General features: G+C 38.1%; 1 protein-coding gene across 2 annotated transcripts; it reads left to right on the forward strand.

Moving 5' to 3' along the window:
• Positions 1 to 11,713: 11,713 nt before the first annotated feature.
• Positions 11,714 to 16,355, forward strand: LOC112743803 (uncharacterized). 2 transcript variants are annotated; one of them, XM_025793149.3, is made up of 10 exons: positions 11,714 to 11,911; positions 12,104 to 12,212; positions 12,344 to 12,450; positions 12,800 to 12,943; positions 13,422 to 13,480; positions 13,681 to 13,748; positions 13,837 to 13,888; positions 14,340 to 14,513; positions 14,674 to 15,273; positions 15,789 to 16,355. In XM_025793149.3, the coding sequence occupies exons 4-10, from the start codon at positions 12,805 to 12,807 to the stop codon at positions 16,002 to 16,004; spliced, it is 1,308 nt and encodes a 435-aa protein (XP_025648934.1). In that variant the 5' UTR covers positions 11,714 to 11,911; positions 12,104 to 12,212; positions 12,344 to 12,450; positions 12,800 to 12,804; the 3' UTR covers positions 16,005 to 16,355. The 2 variants fall into 2 exon arrangements, with proteins under 2 accessions (XP_025648934.1, XP_025648933.1); XM_025793148.3 differs by having other exon boundaries at positions 11,715 to 11,911; positions 12,344 to 12,446.
• The last annotated feature ends 384 nt before the right edge of the window (positions 16,356 to 16,739 follow it).

Raw genomic sequence — 16,739 nt, forward strand, 5'->3', positions numbered from 1 at the left:
GGTGGACCACTATAGAGTAGAATATGCTTCGCGGATACTATTCAGTGAAATGAATAAAGAGAGAGATCAAGCAATTAGAGCGAGTAATGCAATAAGACTGTCCAAGCCATCATCAGTATTATTGAGTCCATTTTGTCAGATAAATTCTACTGATGTAGAAACTGAGTAATCTAACTGCTAGCTAGTTTGTAAATTGAACAAATGCTGTAAAAATTTACCATTTATAAACAACTTCTGTTCAATGAAATTTTTTTCCATAGTTAAACTGTCTGTGCTGTTAAATTGTCTGTGCTGTATTCAAAATGTATGAATTACAGGTACTATAATATGAAGAAAAACATCAAATCAAATATACACCCATAACCTGCGATTTTTTACACCCAACCAAAGTTGAATATACACCCTGAAATCTATCCCCCCTGATGCTTTGAGCCTAAAACCCTGAACCCTAAACACTTAAAACATAAACCCTTACCCCTAACATGTAAACCCTAAAACCCTGAACCCTAATATTATATATATGTATCTATATGTAAAATGTGAATCACAAGAAAATTCACAAAAATACACCCAAAAGAACAATAATTTTACGCCCATATTCTGTAACTATACAGCCAAAGAGTTATCCCCTGCTGCTGGTACCCTGAACTGATAATTCATAACATGTCCTTGATATTGGCTGGAATTTGAATGCACCACTGATGCAGCATCAAACAAGTTTATCTGAATATAAGAAACTCACATATTAGCTAAACTATTAACGAGAAAAATAAACTCAATCACCACAAATTTAAAGAACATTACTTTTACCTCGCTTAAAACTTTCGTTTTCTTCTTCTTTGTGGCATTTGCAATCTGTTTGTCCAACTTTGAACTTAGCCTATTTTTTGGACGTCCTCTTGTTCGAATCCTTGGCGGGCTTTGAAGCTCGTTAACGGATTCCAAGTTGGCATCTTCGTGGGATAAAGAAGATGTCCTTTTCCTTTTGGCTTTTAATGATTCCATCTCAGCCATGACGTTATCGTATGCACGGTGCAGAATTGCAGTCAGCTCTTCCGATTCGGATGCAAATTCGCAAATATTTTGCGAACGAAAACCAATTGGTCAAACCTCTTGCTTCTTGGCTCCAACAGTGGCTCGTCGTGGCTGCTCTTGATGTGTGTGTGTCGCCTCTTTACCTTCTTGCTCCATCGTTCCAGTATATATCTCGGCGACACTTGACTTACTCGTTCAAAGCTTAACACGCTTAGTGCGTGACGGCACAGTATCCCTCTTGACTCGAATAATAAGCATTGGCATTTTACCTCGGCTGCAACTGAGTCGTAAGTAACCACAAACATGTTGAATATTGACCTGGAAACTTGTTCTCCGACTTCATATACTGAATAGCCTAGAGCGGAATTCGTTAATCTGGTGATGCAATTCGCCTTTCCTCTGAATTGCGCTTGGACTTCCCTAAACTTTTGATGAGTGTACACATCTTGAAACTGAGCTTCAATGGAGGATTTGGTTGCACACGGTATGACCGTATGAAAATCTGCAGCATCTGATTCTCTCTCTGCTTGCTCCCGGCTTCCGAGGCAATTATCGTATTGTTTGACGAACTGAATAAGCAAGCTGTTCCGGGTGATAAACTTGTTAAAAAATGAATGCATGCTCTCGCTCCTTTGTGTGCTTCTCATCCCTGCCCAGAAGTGGTGATCCAGATAGATAGGAATCCATATATGACGGTCTTCATACAGATCTGCAGAATACACCCAAACACAGACTATAAATACACCCGAAAAGACATGCAATTTATACCTCTGCTGCAGATTTTAAACAAACATTACCTGAAAGCCACTTGTTATCCACAAGACCAAAATTCAGCAAAAAATCATTCCAATTCCTATGGAATGAGTCTTTTCTATGAGAGTTCCAAACAACTTGGCTCATTTCTTGTTCGATATCTGTATGTCCCTTGTACCCGTTTAATTTGCTTGGAATCTTCTTCATGATGTGCCAAATACACCAACGGTGAATTGTTGTTGGCATACAGGCCTCTAAAGCCCTTTTCATTGATGCACATTGATCGGTGAGAAACCCTTTCGGAGCGTTTCCTCCCATGCAACGAAGCCAACATTCAAATAACCATTTGAATGATTCAATTTCTTCATTTTTCATCAAAGAGCATCCGAGAAGTGTTGACTGACCGTGGTGATTCACCCGACAAAAGAACCACAAACCAAATTATACCTGAAACAAATTACCATAGTGCAGAATGCAAAATCATTAGGTACACCCAACAAATGCTTCGTATACACCTAAAAAAACAGCCAATATACACCTCTGCGGCAGATTCATAAAAATACATTAATTTAGCATCATAAACAGGGACAGTTTGTTACCTGTTTGTATTGTAGGTGGTGTCAAATGAAATAACGTGTCCGAAATACTCAAAGGCAACTCTACTTCTTGCATCGGCCCAAAAAGCCAGCTTAATCGATTGATCCTCCTCGAATTCGAGCTCAAAAAAGAAATTCTGATTCTTCTCTTTCATTCTTAACAAATATTTCCCGAATTCCTTTGCATCTTCTTATTCGAAAACATTCCGCACTTCCCTGGTAATGTAATTCCTCACATCCTTTTCGATAAAATTTAACTCGCGGTGACCCCCGGCAGCCACAACAAATGATTGGTAGGTTTTGCTTGGTCTGATACCGGCCTCCTCGTTATTCTCTATTGTACAACGAATGGACATGCTTAGTTCCCTGTGCTGTTTGAGCATCTCTGCTTTACTTGGACAGCAGGGGTATGAATGATCCAGCACAACCTTTGAAATGATCCAAGCATCGACATCCTTCAATGTGTGTATATAAATTCTTGGAGGACAGTTTAAACCGGCTTTCGGATTAGTCTTCTCGGTCGGAGATATTTTAGATTTCCATTTTCCCTCTCTGCTACATGTAATCAATTGATTCTTAATCTCGTTTCCCTTCCTATTGGTGATCCGAACTCTTGTAGAAAAACCTGTAGCCTTGGCGTAGTTCCTGTAAAATTTTCCAGCATCTTCAAGGGTGGTAAAGGTCATTCTAACTTTCGGAACAAACTGGTCATCAACAACAGAGAGAGGCTGCAGAATACACCATGTCAAAAACTAAAAATACACCCAATCATTGCTGATATAATACACCCGAACCGCAAGAACTCAACTAAAATAACAAAAAAAAAAACCATAAACTGTAAATACACAGGCTGCAGAATACACCATATCAAAAACTAAAAACACACCCAATCATGTCTGATATAATACACCCGAACGACAACAACTCAGCTAACAACAGAAAAACCCATAAACTGTAAATACACCCACACTTCTCGCAAAAATACACCCAAAAAAGTTCTGATCTACACCCGAGCGTCTGCTATAAATTCCAGATAATTAATCAAAACTAATACATTACATTCAATCGACAGATTCATGTTAACGTGTTAGTTCAATATTCAGGAATTTTTCAGCTACACAATGTTATTCAAATGACTGCAACAAAATTCAGAGTATGTAAATCAAACCTCAGGAACTTCGTTAGATTCAAATTCATAATCCACTTCGCCCTGATTCAGCTGACAATCTGAGCTTGAATCATCCATAATCTTCAAAACGAGTTCAAACTTTGATTTCAGAAAACAACAAATCAAATAGAAAACGAAGCTGGAGTTACAGAGAGAAAAACTAATGTAAATGACGAAGAACATACCAGTGAGAAAGGAGAGGAAAAGAACGATGGAGAAGAAGGAGAGAAGACGCGCGAGAAGAAGAACGAGCAAATCCACAAATAACGAAAACGAAGAAGGAAACAAATCTTTTAAATTTGGTAGTTAGATAAAAGCGGGATCTCTAATATAGCGCGTGTATACGACGTATGTGTAGCAGCACGTTTTGGGTTTTATTTGTTAATGAACTTGTAAAGCATACAAGCCATTAGGGCTTGTATGCAGAGCTTTTCTGTTCATGAATTGTTACTCTTGCGTTTTAAATTAAGATACTATTACAGTAGTTCTGACTAATTGAGATTTGATTGTTGTTAAATTAAGATACTATTGAGGCTGACCAATTCAAACTTTAATATTAAGATTTTAACTATTTTATATTATATATTTTTTATTTATGTAAGACCGAGTCACCGGTTCAACCAACGAACCTGTTAAACCAGTAGCCTAATCGATTCGATCACCGGTTAAATTTTGACAACTATGTTCCTCTTGACAAAATGAAACCCGAATTCTCCCATCCTCTAGTTCCGTACTTTCCTTCACCACACCACTCGCCAGTCAGCTGCTACCCTCTTTGGATGTCCTTCTTCTCCGCCACGACCTCCTTTCTCTTTGCTTACACCGGCTCCTCCTCTCCTCCGGTCTGCTCTGCCGTTCTTCCTCTGCCGTTTTTTTGGCTACTTATGTTTACATTTTTGTTATTGATCAATGTGTTATTAACTTATCATTATTTAAGTGCTAATGTTGCTGATGCTATCAATATGGTGTCGTTGCTGTTGTTGCTGATTGTTTATCAATTTGATTAAATTGTTGATAACATAGATGACCCGTTGTTGCCCGAATTAGGTTTGCTTTTTTAATTTTTGTGCAAGGCATGTTGAATTTTATTGATTGCGATTCATAATATAATTTTATGTTTGCTTTATTATTTTCGGTTGTACCGGTTGAAGCAATGAACCAGTAAGTAGAGTGGTTCAATGACCAGTTCGGTTTTTAGAACCTTGATTTTAACTCACACATTTAAACATTATGAGCTAATTGAGGGTAAAAAAAATAAATTCGGATTCGCTTGACATTTCTCTCATAATTGTCAAAATCGGACCGAACCGATCGGTCGGACCACAAAACCAGTGAATCGGCCACGGGATCAGTCCGGGTGATGCATACAATTGGATAAGGAAAAAACCGACAGAACCGATTTGAACCGGCCAATTTCGTGGAAAATTGGAGAATCGCTCGGTTTTTAAAACTCGAAACGGTTCAAATTAAAAAATAACCCCAGGCCAAAATTGAAACCTTAGCTGTACTCGCCTACTTCGTCTCTCCCCCATTCTCCTTCCCTTGAGAGTTCAGAGAGACTCAAGGTTCCAAGAAGTAAATTGGTCATTGAACCAGTCAAATGATCAGTTCAACAGTTTACTGGTTCAACTAAAGTCAAACCGTGATTAAACCGATTTAATTAAATATTAATAAAATTATTAAAAATTCAATATACAATTTTAAATATTCTAACTTCAATTATTTTTAAACTAAATAAAATTTAAAATAAATTTTTTTAATTAACTTCTAATAAGTTCTTATGAGATAATCAGCAACAATTCTCAAGACAAATACCCAGCAAACTAATTATGCGAAAACAAGTTTCTAGAGTTTCAAGAAACAAAGAAAAGAAGAGTACTTGAAAAAAAATTAGAAACGAATTAATTGTGACTAATCAGTAACAAATGTAAAACAAACAGCAACTCAATTAGATTTCAGTCACTCAGAATCAGTATAATTAATAAAATAAACAAACATAAACTTAAGCAAACATACTCATAATCATAAATATTATTGGGTTATTCCAGGTTCCGTAATCATATAAAACTGCTCCTCCAGAATGGTTAGGGATACCCAGGTACAACTTCAAGTGAAGAGAGTGGATTTAACGGGGTATGACTCGCCACCAAAGATCTTATCAAGATAGTTTTTGCCATCCAAATCCAACGATTCTGGAGTTCTTTGATCGAGGAAAGCGTCGTTGTTAGTGTTTGACAAAATTATTTTGACAAAACCGTAGAAACAGAAACGCCGATGCTCCAGCACAGTGGTGAGGGAGGGAACAAAGCGGAGAGCAAGCAAAAATTAAGGGAAGATTTTGTTGGTAGATTCTGGGTATTGAAAATTTTGTTGAGAAGGGTCAAATGAAGGAACTCACGGTAAAGAATTAGAATGAGAGGAAGAAGAGGCTCTGATAGAAGAAGATGGAGGCGATGATGAGGATGATGATGATGACGGAGAAGATGGAGGCGATAGTGGTGGGGTTAATGGTGGGGTACGTGGCTTCCTTGTTTGCTCTGACTCACAAATTAGGATTCGATGTTGGTTAGACTGAGCGAGACGGGAGAGGGAGGGGTGTCCGTGTGTCTTTTGTTTATTTATTTATTTTTCAGGGGATTAAACGAAGCCGTTTTAATGTGAGGGGAGCAAACCGATGCTTTAAAAAATCGGACCGGTTTATTCGGTTCATCAGTTAACCATCGATTTAATCAATTTTTTATCGATTTTTTACCGATTTTTTGCAGACCAATTTTAACTATTAACCGGCCGATTCTTGGTTAACTCGGTCGAACCGGTCAGTCCAGTCCAATTTTTAGAACTTGGAGAGACTCTCCCCCATCCTTGTCTCCTTCACGCTTCAACTTAACCTGGCTACTCCCCCCATTCTCCTTCGTGACGTTGTCCTTCCTGGCCTCCTGAAGAGCCGAACGGCTGAACCCTGCTTCCAAAACGGCAGCCAAACCCAGCTGTATCTATCACCTCGGTTTACCGCCACGGCCCCACCGAACGTTCACCTCCGTCGCCACGCCTCTCGCCGGATCCACCAGCTCTCTTCCGCTCGCGTCTCACATCTCCGCCTGCGTCTCGCTCGCGTCTCTGTCTCTGTCTCGAGCTGAGCTTCCTGCAGCCGTGAGCTGTTCCCTGGTGTGCTCCACCGCTTCTCTGCCGTGAGCTCTCTTCGTGGTGTGCCCCACTCTCTTCCTTGCCGTGAGCATTTACTTGTTTTTCAGTTTTTTTCGGTGAAATTTCTTGTGTTATTGCTGTGAATTTTATTGTTGATTGGTTTATGAGCTGATTAGAAATAAATATGGCAGTGGTTGAATCGAAATGTTGAATTAGTTTTGAATTGCTGAATTAGTTTTGAATTGGTTTTGGATTGGTTTTGAATCAGTTCTGAATTAGTTTACCAATTATTGAATTTCTGAGTTTCTGAATTTCTGAATTGCTGAATAATTCCTTGGATATAATTTATGAATGGTTACTCTTGTGTTTTAAATTAAGATACTATTGTAGTAGTACTGACTAATTGAGATTTGATTGTTGTTAAATTAAGATACTATTGAGGCTGACTAATTCAAATTTTAATATTAAAGTTTTGATTATTTTATATTTTATATTTTTTATTTACGTGAGACCGAATCACCGGTTCAACCAACAAACCTGTTGAACCGGTAGCCTAACCGATTCCTTCACCACACCACTCGGCCAGTCAGCTGCTACCCTCTTTGGATGTCCTTGTTCTCTGCCACGACCTCCTTTCTCTTTGCTTACACGGGCTCCTCCTCTCCTCCGGTCTGCTCTGCCGTTTTTTTTGGCTACTTATGTTTACATTTTTATTATTGACCAATGTGATTAACTTATTATTATTTAAGTGCTAATGTTGCTGATGCTATCAATATGGTGTCGCTGCTGTTGTTGCTGATTGTTTATCAATTGGAAAAGTATATGAAACCAAAAGCTTACCAGCCAAAAATTAAACAAAACCACATTAATTTATATTAATAATTAATTAATTTTAAATTTTTTAAATTTAAAATTTAAAAAATTTAAAATTGATTAGATAAACCTAATTAAAACCTATAAAAACCTTTCTCTCCTCTCTCACATTAACCTACCTACCTCCAACAATCACACAGACCCTCTCTCTCTCTCTCTCTCTCTCTCTCTCTCTCAACCCTCTCTGCCTTGCGTCATGGCTTCCACCGCTGAAGCCGCCAGAGAGTTCCTCAAAATCCACGAAACCTCCTTCTCCGACCCCCCAACACACAAACTGTACGGATCCTATTGGAAGTTCATGAAGAAGGTGTGCATGTTGGAGCTCCTGGGCGGCAAAATGCTCCACCAGCTCCTCCACGTGAGGTAGCAAGAGAGGAAGAGGTTCCTTAGCGATTTGGCGAAGAAAGGGTTGGTCGGTGAGGCCGTGGATATTGGGGCAGAACTCATGATGCTGACCAACAACGTGATATCGATGATGACGATGAGACAGAAGAGTTGTTCTGAAAGGGGAGGAGAAGCGGAGGCGCTGAGAAAGGTGGGGGAGGACACAGTGGAGCTGAGCGGGAAGTTCAACGTGTCGGATTTCTTGTGGTTCATGAAAGGTATTGATATTCCTCAGATCTTCTTGATGATGAGTAGGGGGAATGCGCATTTCGTTCTCCTATAGTTTGGTGGATATTTAGGTGCCGTTTTGATGATTAAAGAGATTGTAAACTACACACTTGATCTTAGCTAAAATTGAACAATTACATAAATATAAAAAAAAAACATTCATTTAGTATGAAAAAAAATATCCTAATACTTAACAAAAGAAACATCTAATTATATTTTAGCAAAAATAATTAAATATCTATCAAATTTAAAAAAAAAATATGAAATTCTTAAAGAAATAGAGACATTCACATTTGCAATACAAAAAAATTCGAAAAATATATAAAAGAACATCCATTTAGAATGAAAAAAAAACATTCCGATACTTAGCAGAAGAAACATCCATATATATTAACTCGTAGAAATTTTGGATTCACCCAAAGGTAGGGGTGTGCATGGTTCAGTTTTTCTATGAACTGAACTGAAACTGTACTAAACCATTTTAAATGGTTTAGAAACTGAACCAAACTGCTTTGTCACATATGAAACTGGTTCTAAACCAGTTTATAATACAGTGCACCAGTTTAAACTAGTTCATAAAAATAAAACTGGTTTTAATTAAAAAAACCAGTTTAAACTGGTTTATAGGCTAAAACTAGTTTTCACACTTCCCTCTCTCTCCCCACTCTCTCTTTCCCCCCTCACTCTCTCTCTCTCTCTCTCTCTCTCTCTCTCTCCCTCCCTCCCTCCCTCTCTCCCTCTCTCTCTCTCTCTCTCTCTCTCCCTCCTCTCTCTCTTCTTCTCTCTCTCTCCTTTCCCTCTTTTATTCTCTCTCTCTCTTCTTCCCTCCCTCTCTCCCCCTCCTTTCTCTCTCTCTCCCCCTCTCTCTCTCTCCTTCTCTCCCTCTCTCTATCTCCTTCTCTCTATCTCTCTCCTTTCTTTTTTTTTCTCTTTTCTTCTCTCCCTCTCTCCCCCTCCTTTATCTCTCTCCCTCCTCTCTATTTTTCTTTTCCCTCTCTCTCCCCCTTTCCCTCTTTCTCCTCTTCCCTCTCTTTGTCTTCCTCTCTCTCTCTCTCTCTCTCTCTCTCTCTCTCTCTCTCCCTCTCTTCCTCTTCTCTCTCCCTCTCTCTTTTTTCCTCTCTTTTTTCCCTCTCTATCCCTTTCTCTCATTCTCTCTCTCCCCTATCCCTCTTCCTCTCCCTCTCCTTTCCTCTCCCCCTTCTCTCTCTCTCCTTCTCTCTCTCTCCGTCCTTTCTCCTTCTCTCTCTCTGTCCTCTCTCCTCCTCTCTCTTTCTTTCTCTCTCTCTCTCTCTCTCTCTCTCTCTCTCTCTCCCTTTCTCTTATTTCCATCTTCCTCTCTTTCTCTTCTTTGCTCCCTCTCTATCTCTCTCTCTCTCTCTCTCTCCCCCTCCTCTCTCTTCCTCTTTTCTCTCGCTCCCCTTCTTTCTCCCCCTCCCTCTCTTTGTCTTCCTCTCTCTCTCTCTGCCTTTTTCTTTTCTCTCTCTCCCCTTCTCTCTCTTTATCTCCATCTCTCCCCCTCTTTTCTCTCTCTCTCTCTCTCCCCCTGCCCCTCTTTCTTCCCCTCCCCTTTCTTTCTCTCTCTCTTTTCTCCCTCTCTATCCCTTTCACTCATTTCTCTATCTCTCTCTCTCCCATATCCCTCTCTCTGTCTCTCTCTCCCTCTCTCTCCCCTTTCTCTTTCTCCCTCTCTCCTCTCTGTCTCTCAATTTCTCTTCCTCTCTCTCTTTCTCTCTCTCCTCCTCCTCCTTCTCTCACTCCTCTTTTCCTATCTTTCCTCCTCCTCTCTTTTTTTCTCTTCTATCTCTCTCTCTCATTCTCTCTCTTATTTTGGAGAAAAGAGGGAGAGAAAGAGAAGAGGAATATAGAGTGAGAAAATGCTGAGAGAGAAAGAGAAAAGAGAGAAAGAAAGGAGAGAAGAGAATAAGGAGAGAGAGAAAGGAGAAGAAAGAGAGAGAAAAGGAGAGAGAAAAAAGGGAAGGAGAGCGAGAGAAAGGGGAGGGGAGAGAGGACGGAGAGGAGAGAAACAAAAGGGGAAAGAGGAAAAAGAGGAAGAAAGAGAGAGAGAAGGGGGAAGGGAGGGAGAGAGAAAGAGAGAGGAGGGGGAGAAAGAGGAGAGAGAGAGAGAGAGAAAGAGAGAGAGAGAGAGAGAGAGAGAGAGAGTAAAAAAGAGGGGAGGAGGAGAGCGAGAGAGGAGGGAGAGGAGAGAGAGAAAAAGGGGGAGAGAGAAGAAGGAAGGGGAAGGGAGAGGGAGAGGGAGAGGGAGAGGGAGAAGGGGAGAGAGAGGAGGGAGAGAGGGGAAGGAAGAGAGAGGGAGAGGGGAAAAAAGAGAAAGAGAGAGAGAGAGAGAGAGAGAGAAATAGAGAGATAGGGGGAGAGAGGGAGAGAGAGAGGAAAAAGAAAGAGAGTGAGAAGGAGAGGAGGAGAGAGAAGGAGGGAGACAAAGAGGAGGGGGAGAGAGATAGAGAGAAGGGAGAGAAGGAAGAAAGGGAAAAGAGAGAGAGAGAAGGGAGATAGGAGGGGAGAAAGAGAAGAAGAAGAGAGAGAGAGGAAGAAAAAGGAGAGGGGGAGAGAGAGAGAGGAGGGAGAGAAGAGAGAGAAAAAAAAGGGAGAGAGAGAGAGGGGAGGAGAGAGAAGAAGGAAGGGGGAAGGAGAGGGAGAGGGGGGAGAGAGAGAGAAAAAGGAGGGAGAGGGAGAAAGAGGAAGGGGGTGAGAGAGAGAGGAAAGAGGGGAGGAGGAGAAAGAGAAGAGGGAGAGGAGAGAGAGATAGGAAGAGAGAGGGGAAGGAAGGGAGAGGGAGAGGGAGAGGGGAAAAGGAGAGAGAGATGGGAGAGAGGAGGGAGAGAGAGAGTGAGTGAAGGGAGAAAGAGAAAAAAAGAGTATGTAAAATTAATTTTGGAGTTTAAATAAAACCAGTTTTAATTTGGTTTAAAACTAAACTGAACCATAAAAACTGGTTTTTAATAAACTGGTTTTTCATACAAACTATGGTTTCAGTTCAGTTTTTTATTTAAAAAACTAGTTTATTTAAAACAGTTTCAGTTCAGTTCAGTGAAACCAGTTTTTTTGCACACCCCTATCCAAAGGTATTTGGCTGATTTTTTGCTAATACCCTTTTGATTCCCTAGCATTGCTCTTATCAATTTGATTAAATTGTTGATAACATGGATGACCCGTTGTTGCCCGAATTAGGTTTGCTTTTTTAATTTTTGTGCAAGGCATGTTGAATTTTATTGTTTGTGATTCATAATATAATTTTATGTTAGCCTTATTATTTATTTTTATATTTGGTAATTGAAATTTCTATTTGGAATTATTTTATGCAATTAAGATTGTTTAATTTTTTTTTTTTTACCAAAGATAGGAGATTTGAACCGACAACCTTTTAATTGAATATGGAGAGACTATGCCATTTGAGTTATTACACATTGGCGTTAAGATTGTTTAATTTTAATTATAATTTAGTTATTCTGATTATATCATTGATTAAATGGACAAATGGTTGTATCTATGGGTACCGATAATTTGAACGGTTGGGTTCGGTTCAATTTTTAGTACCTGCTGAACCAACATAAAAAATCTTCTCCTTAATAAGATCTCAAAATCAATGGGCGATGCAGCGTGGCAACGTTAGGCAGCAGACACGACGAACCATTTGGTGCTTTCTTATTTCTAGGCTCTAATCTCTCTCTTTTCCTCCCACTTTGAAGAAAACGATCACAAAGATGAACAGGTGAAGTTGCTTTTCATCATTTCTCATCTTTCAGTAGCACAAATTACATTTCTTTCTTGCACATTTTTGGTTCAAATTTATTCACTTTTCTTTGAACTTTGAAGTATGTTAGAAAGAGTGTGTTTCCATTTTCCCCCTCTTTCGATGTTACTAATTATTATGGGTCTAATCGAATGTGTGCTGCGTTAACAGACTGGTGAAGAGGAGTGTTTCAAATTTCTTTGCATTGAAACTTCCAAGCAAGTCCCTTTGTACCGGGGTTGTCAAAGTTCCTGGTTCCAATGTTGCTGAAATTCTCAATGTAAGTGGATAATAATAATAATAATAATAACTCTTGGTTTATATCCCATCTATGATTATGAATATTTACTTTATTTGTTGTTATTCTTTGTTTTTATATTTTCCCAATTGATGTGGTTTGAAAATTTGTAGGAGAATGAGAAGAAGGAGAACACCACAAGCAATAGTATTCAACAATATGATATTGCTATTGTAGGAGGAGGCATGGTTGGCATGGCTTTGGCATCTTTCTTGGGTAGGTAATACACTAATACTCTTCTTCCTCCGCATTTTCTTTTCTCTTTTCTTTGATTTTTGATAGAAAAAGAGCTGTGGTTGAAGAAGCTGGAAAAAATAATTGATAGATATTGAATCAACCATGTGCCGCTATCAAGTGGCTTAAAAATTTTAGAAGAAATAGTTTATGGTCTCGGTTCTTCTAAAATAGAAGTTAAGGGGATGCGTTAGATGTAAAACATTCATGTGTCTTCCCAATAGCTTAAAGCTTTGGGAGAGATGATTGATGACAATAGACCAGGATATAATTGAAGGCAAATAGTTGTACTTCTAATTTGGCTAATTATTCTCCTAATTGTGTTGTTCTTCCAGCAAGTATGCCAATGACTAAGCAGTTGAGTGTTGCAATTATTGATAGCAATCCTGCTCTCAGTGGTAGCATGAGCATTAAGAAGGAAGATCCCCCTGATCCAAGAGTCAGTACAGTAACTCCAGCAACTATATCTTTTATGAAAGGTATCCAGCTTTTACGTTTGTTTTTCACTACTACCGTGGTATGCTATCAATTTCAAATGATCAATTTTCTTTTATGGATATAAAATGCCCAAAAAAATAAAAGAGAAAACGGGACTCTAATATGTGAAAATAATAATAATAATAATAAAAGAGATGCCCAAATATCTTATTCCTGGTTTATGTGAAAATAGGCACCATTGCTTTTTAAAAATTCAGCCAATAACTGCTAACAGAATAGAATCACTCCCAGGACTCTAATACCATGTTTTGTTTCCTATTTGGAAACTTTTAAACTATGATTTGAACAGAAGTTTGTCTACACCATTGTTTGAGATAAAACAGAGATTCAAACATACTGTAAACTTGTTTCCTAAAGTTAGTTTGACACCTAAAAGTTTATTTTCAAGAATGTTACAAAAAGATGGAAACATATTGTTTATGTAGATAATGACCCTTATTAGTTGATCTATTTTCCCAGATGCTGGTGCTTGGAAATATGTTGAGCAAAATAGACATGCATATTTTGACAAAATGCAGGTATTCCCAGATGCTGGTGCTTGGAATTTGTGCACTTATATATCAGTTGTCCTTTGATAGTTTGTTCATTTTTTCCAAGCTCCTAGTTTCACTTGCCAAGTTCTTTCTTTGTTGCTAAACTCAAGGCATTATAACCCTAAGGATGTTATTTTTGTTTGAATTGTTCAAAATTTCATAGATTATTTTGTATCCTTTGGCAGGTCTGGGATTATACTGGGCTGGGGTATGCTAGATACAATGCAAGAGATGTAAATAAAGACTTTCTTGGGTAAAAGTGTGAACATATGTGACATTGAAGAGAACCTCTTTTTGAGAACAGCTATCATATTACTAATACCTTAAACTTGATCATTCAGGTGTGTAGCAGAGAATAAAGTTCTCCATAGTGCCTTATTGTCATGCATACAGGTAGAATATCAGAATATTTTATTTTATTTCATTTTGTGATCTATAGTATAATTTCTGCATTTTAACTGCATGAACTGTGTTTTCTGTTGGAAGTTCTTTACATTGTTCATAGTTGGAAGCTGTTAGGAGGATTTTTAATCCTCCTCTTCTTTAATCTTCTTCTCTCCTTAGATGTTATAAATTATCCAAGTTGCTAGTGTCTTAACACTGGTATAAAAATGAAGAGAGGTTTTGTATGATATCCTTGGATGCTCAGAAATTTCTTGCAAGTCTAAGTCATCAATTTACGTGTAGGTTTCAGATCCATCACAACTAAATCACTAAATCTAGCTAGCTATGTTTTGTCTGCTTCCAAGGTTCTTCTGTCAAGATTATTCCTTATGTCAGTAGAAAACTTTATTATTGTAAGGCATGATACTTAATTGTATTGCGAACTACTAATTTTTGCCAGGATTCTGATTTCAAGAGAACAATATATCCATTGAGGTTAAATTCAATGACTTTGAACCGAAGCAGCATGTCTGTAGTGGAGGAGAATATGAGCAGCAGAGAATCATCATCTGCTCAAGGTCAATGTGCAAGGCTGCAACTTAGTGATGGCAATAGCATATATGCAAAGTTGGTGGTAATTAAACTTTTGATTATGAATTTTGTTATAATTGCATTGTGATAAATAGTTGGCAAAACAATGGTAATTTACATTCTGGTAACCAGTTAGAAGCTATCTGATTATTACCATTTTATATGCATCAATTGATATCTGATTAAACATGATTGTCTTGAAGGTTGGGGCCGACGGAGGAAAATCACGTGTTAGAGAATTAGCAGGATTCAAAACAACTGGATGGAACTATTCTCAGAATGCAATCATCTGCACAGTAGAGCATCCTTCTGAAAATCGATGTGCATGGCAGCGATTTCTACCTACAGGACCAATTGCACTTTTACCCATCGGTGATAAGTTCAGCAATATTGTTTGGACCATGAGCCCAACAGAATCAAACCAGCGCAAATCAATTACTGAGGAAGAATTTTTGAAGGATGTGAATTCCGCTTTAGATTATGGATATGGACCTCATCCTACTTCAAGCTTATCTGGAACCCGAGATCTGTTCTCTTGGTTTCAAATGGATTCAACAGTATCAGCCAATGAATCTTTTGAAGTTCCACCGAAAATAACTAAGTTAGCCTCTGAAAGGATGGTGTTTCCTTTGTCTTTACGCCATGCCAACTCCTATGCTTCGAAACGTGTTGTTCTTATTGGAGATGCAGCCCACACTGTCCATCCTCTTGCTGGTCAAGGAGTCAATTTGGGTTTTGGAGATGCATATTCTCTTTCAAGAATTATTGCAGAGGGCATTGCATTAGGCACCGACATCGGAGAGGTATTTATTGTTTACAATGAGCTTATCAATACATATATCTGAAGTTAGATACTACATATTCTATTTGTCACTTTGTGAACTCAAAGCATCCCTTGTGTATGTATGTTCTGATTTAATTTGAAAGAGTTTGAAGGTTGGAGGATGAGGTATCTTCCTAAAGTAGTGTCACTGGAGAGATCAAGGATTAAGGGTGCATTTGCTCTGCATTTTCATTTTCTGATTTCATTTTCTTTATTTTTTTTTTGTTTTTTTGGATTTTGTGAAGGAAAAAGAGAAGAGTGAAAACAACAAATCCTATTTTCTGTTTTCACTTGCTGTTTTCTTCACAAAATTATAAAACGGAAAACACTGGAAATCAAAATAGAAAATGAAAACACAAACCAAATGCGCTTACTATATAAATTTTGAAGTTGGGATTGCTTTCTAGACCCTTGTGTAGACTTTGCCAGGGATATGGAATGGAATGACATGTAACTAGTATGATTCTTTCTTCTTTGTCCATGCTTGCTGTGCAGGTGAACTTGCTAAAGAAGTATGAAGCGGAGAGGAAACCAGCAAATATTTCCATGATGGCAATCCTTGAAAGCTTCCAGAAAGCTTACTCTGTTGATTTCGGACCTTTTAATATACTTCGAGCTGCGGCCTTCCATGGCGCAAACTATATACCACCGCTGAAAAGAACTATAATTTCTTATGCTTCTGGAGAGCAGAACTTCCCCGTCTTCTTGTAATGTTGTCGTTTTGGCCAAGTCATTTACTGGCTTCAACTGGCACATGAAAATCTTGTTTGTTTGTTTTACTGATACTGGCATCAAAATAAGTTTTACATGAAACACTAGCTTTTTGCTTTTTTTGCTTTTTTGTTTTTTTTTTGTTTTTTGTTTCCCTTAAATGGGGCTTGTGTATGAGACATGAGTCAATGGTCATGTTAAATTGTTCTGTGCTGATCCTTCACTGAAATTGTGGCCGTTGTGTGTAAATAGCACCAAAAGTTGTTTGCATGATGGAAGTTTTGATGTAATAAGTAGATAGAGAATGTTACTTTGATGATAAATTCAAAGCGTTCTGAAAATATTGGCCCATGATTATGGACTTCATTATGATTTTTTTTTAATGGGGATATGAGGTATGTTAAAACGATTTTGATTAATTGAATTATTTTGTACTAATTTTGAAAACCTAATCTCTTGCTGATGTATTAATTTCATGTTTTTTTTTTTTTATGTGCTGATGAAAGTGTTTTTAATGTAATTCTATCGAATTTAGATCTTTTAAAGTGAAAAAGATGGTAAAGTAGTAATGTGAAGGGTTAATCATTATTGATTTTGTAATTTTTATAAAATGTGTTATATTATCTTAATTTAAAAGTGATTAGCTATTCACTTTAACATTTTATTAATTTTAAAAAAAATTAATCCAATTCTATCGGTACAAAAAAGGAATTATATTAGAAAAAGTCAAACTTG

This window comes from Arachis hypogaea, chromosome 14 (genome assembly GCF_003086295.3).
Source record: "Arachis hypogaea cultivar Tifrunner chromosome 14, arahy.Tifrunner.gnm2.J5K5, whole genome shotgun sequence".
Taxonomy (NCBI): domain Eukaryota; kingdom Viridiplantae; phylum Streptophyta; class Magnoliopsida; order Fabales; family Fabaceae; genus Arachis; species Arachis hypogaea.

What these genes read in the sequence shown, in the direction of transcription:
- LOC112743803 (XM_025793148.3), top strand. An exon ending in CATATTTTGACAAAATGCAG is followed by an intron (nt 13,481 to 13,680) that starts GTATTCCCAGAT and finishes ATCCTTTGGCAG; the next exon opens with GTCTGGGATTATACTGGGCT. An exon ending in CCTTATTGTCATGCATACAG is followed by an intron (nt 13,889 to 14,339) that starts GTAGAATATCAG and finishes AATTTTTGCCAG; the next exon opens with GATTCTGATTTCAAGAGAAC.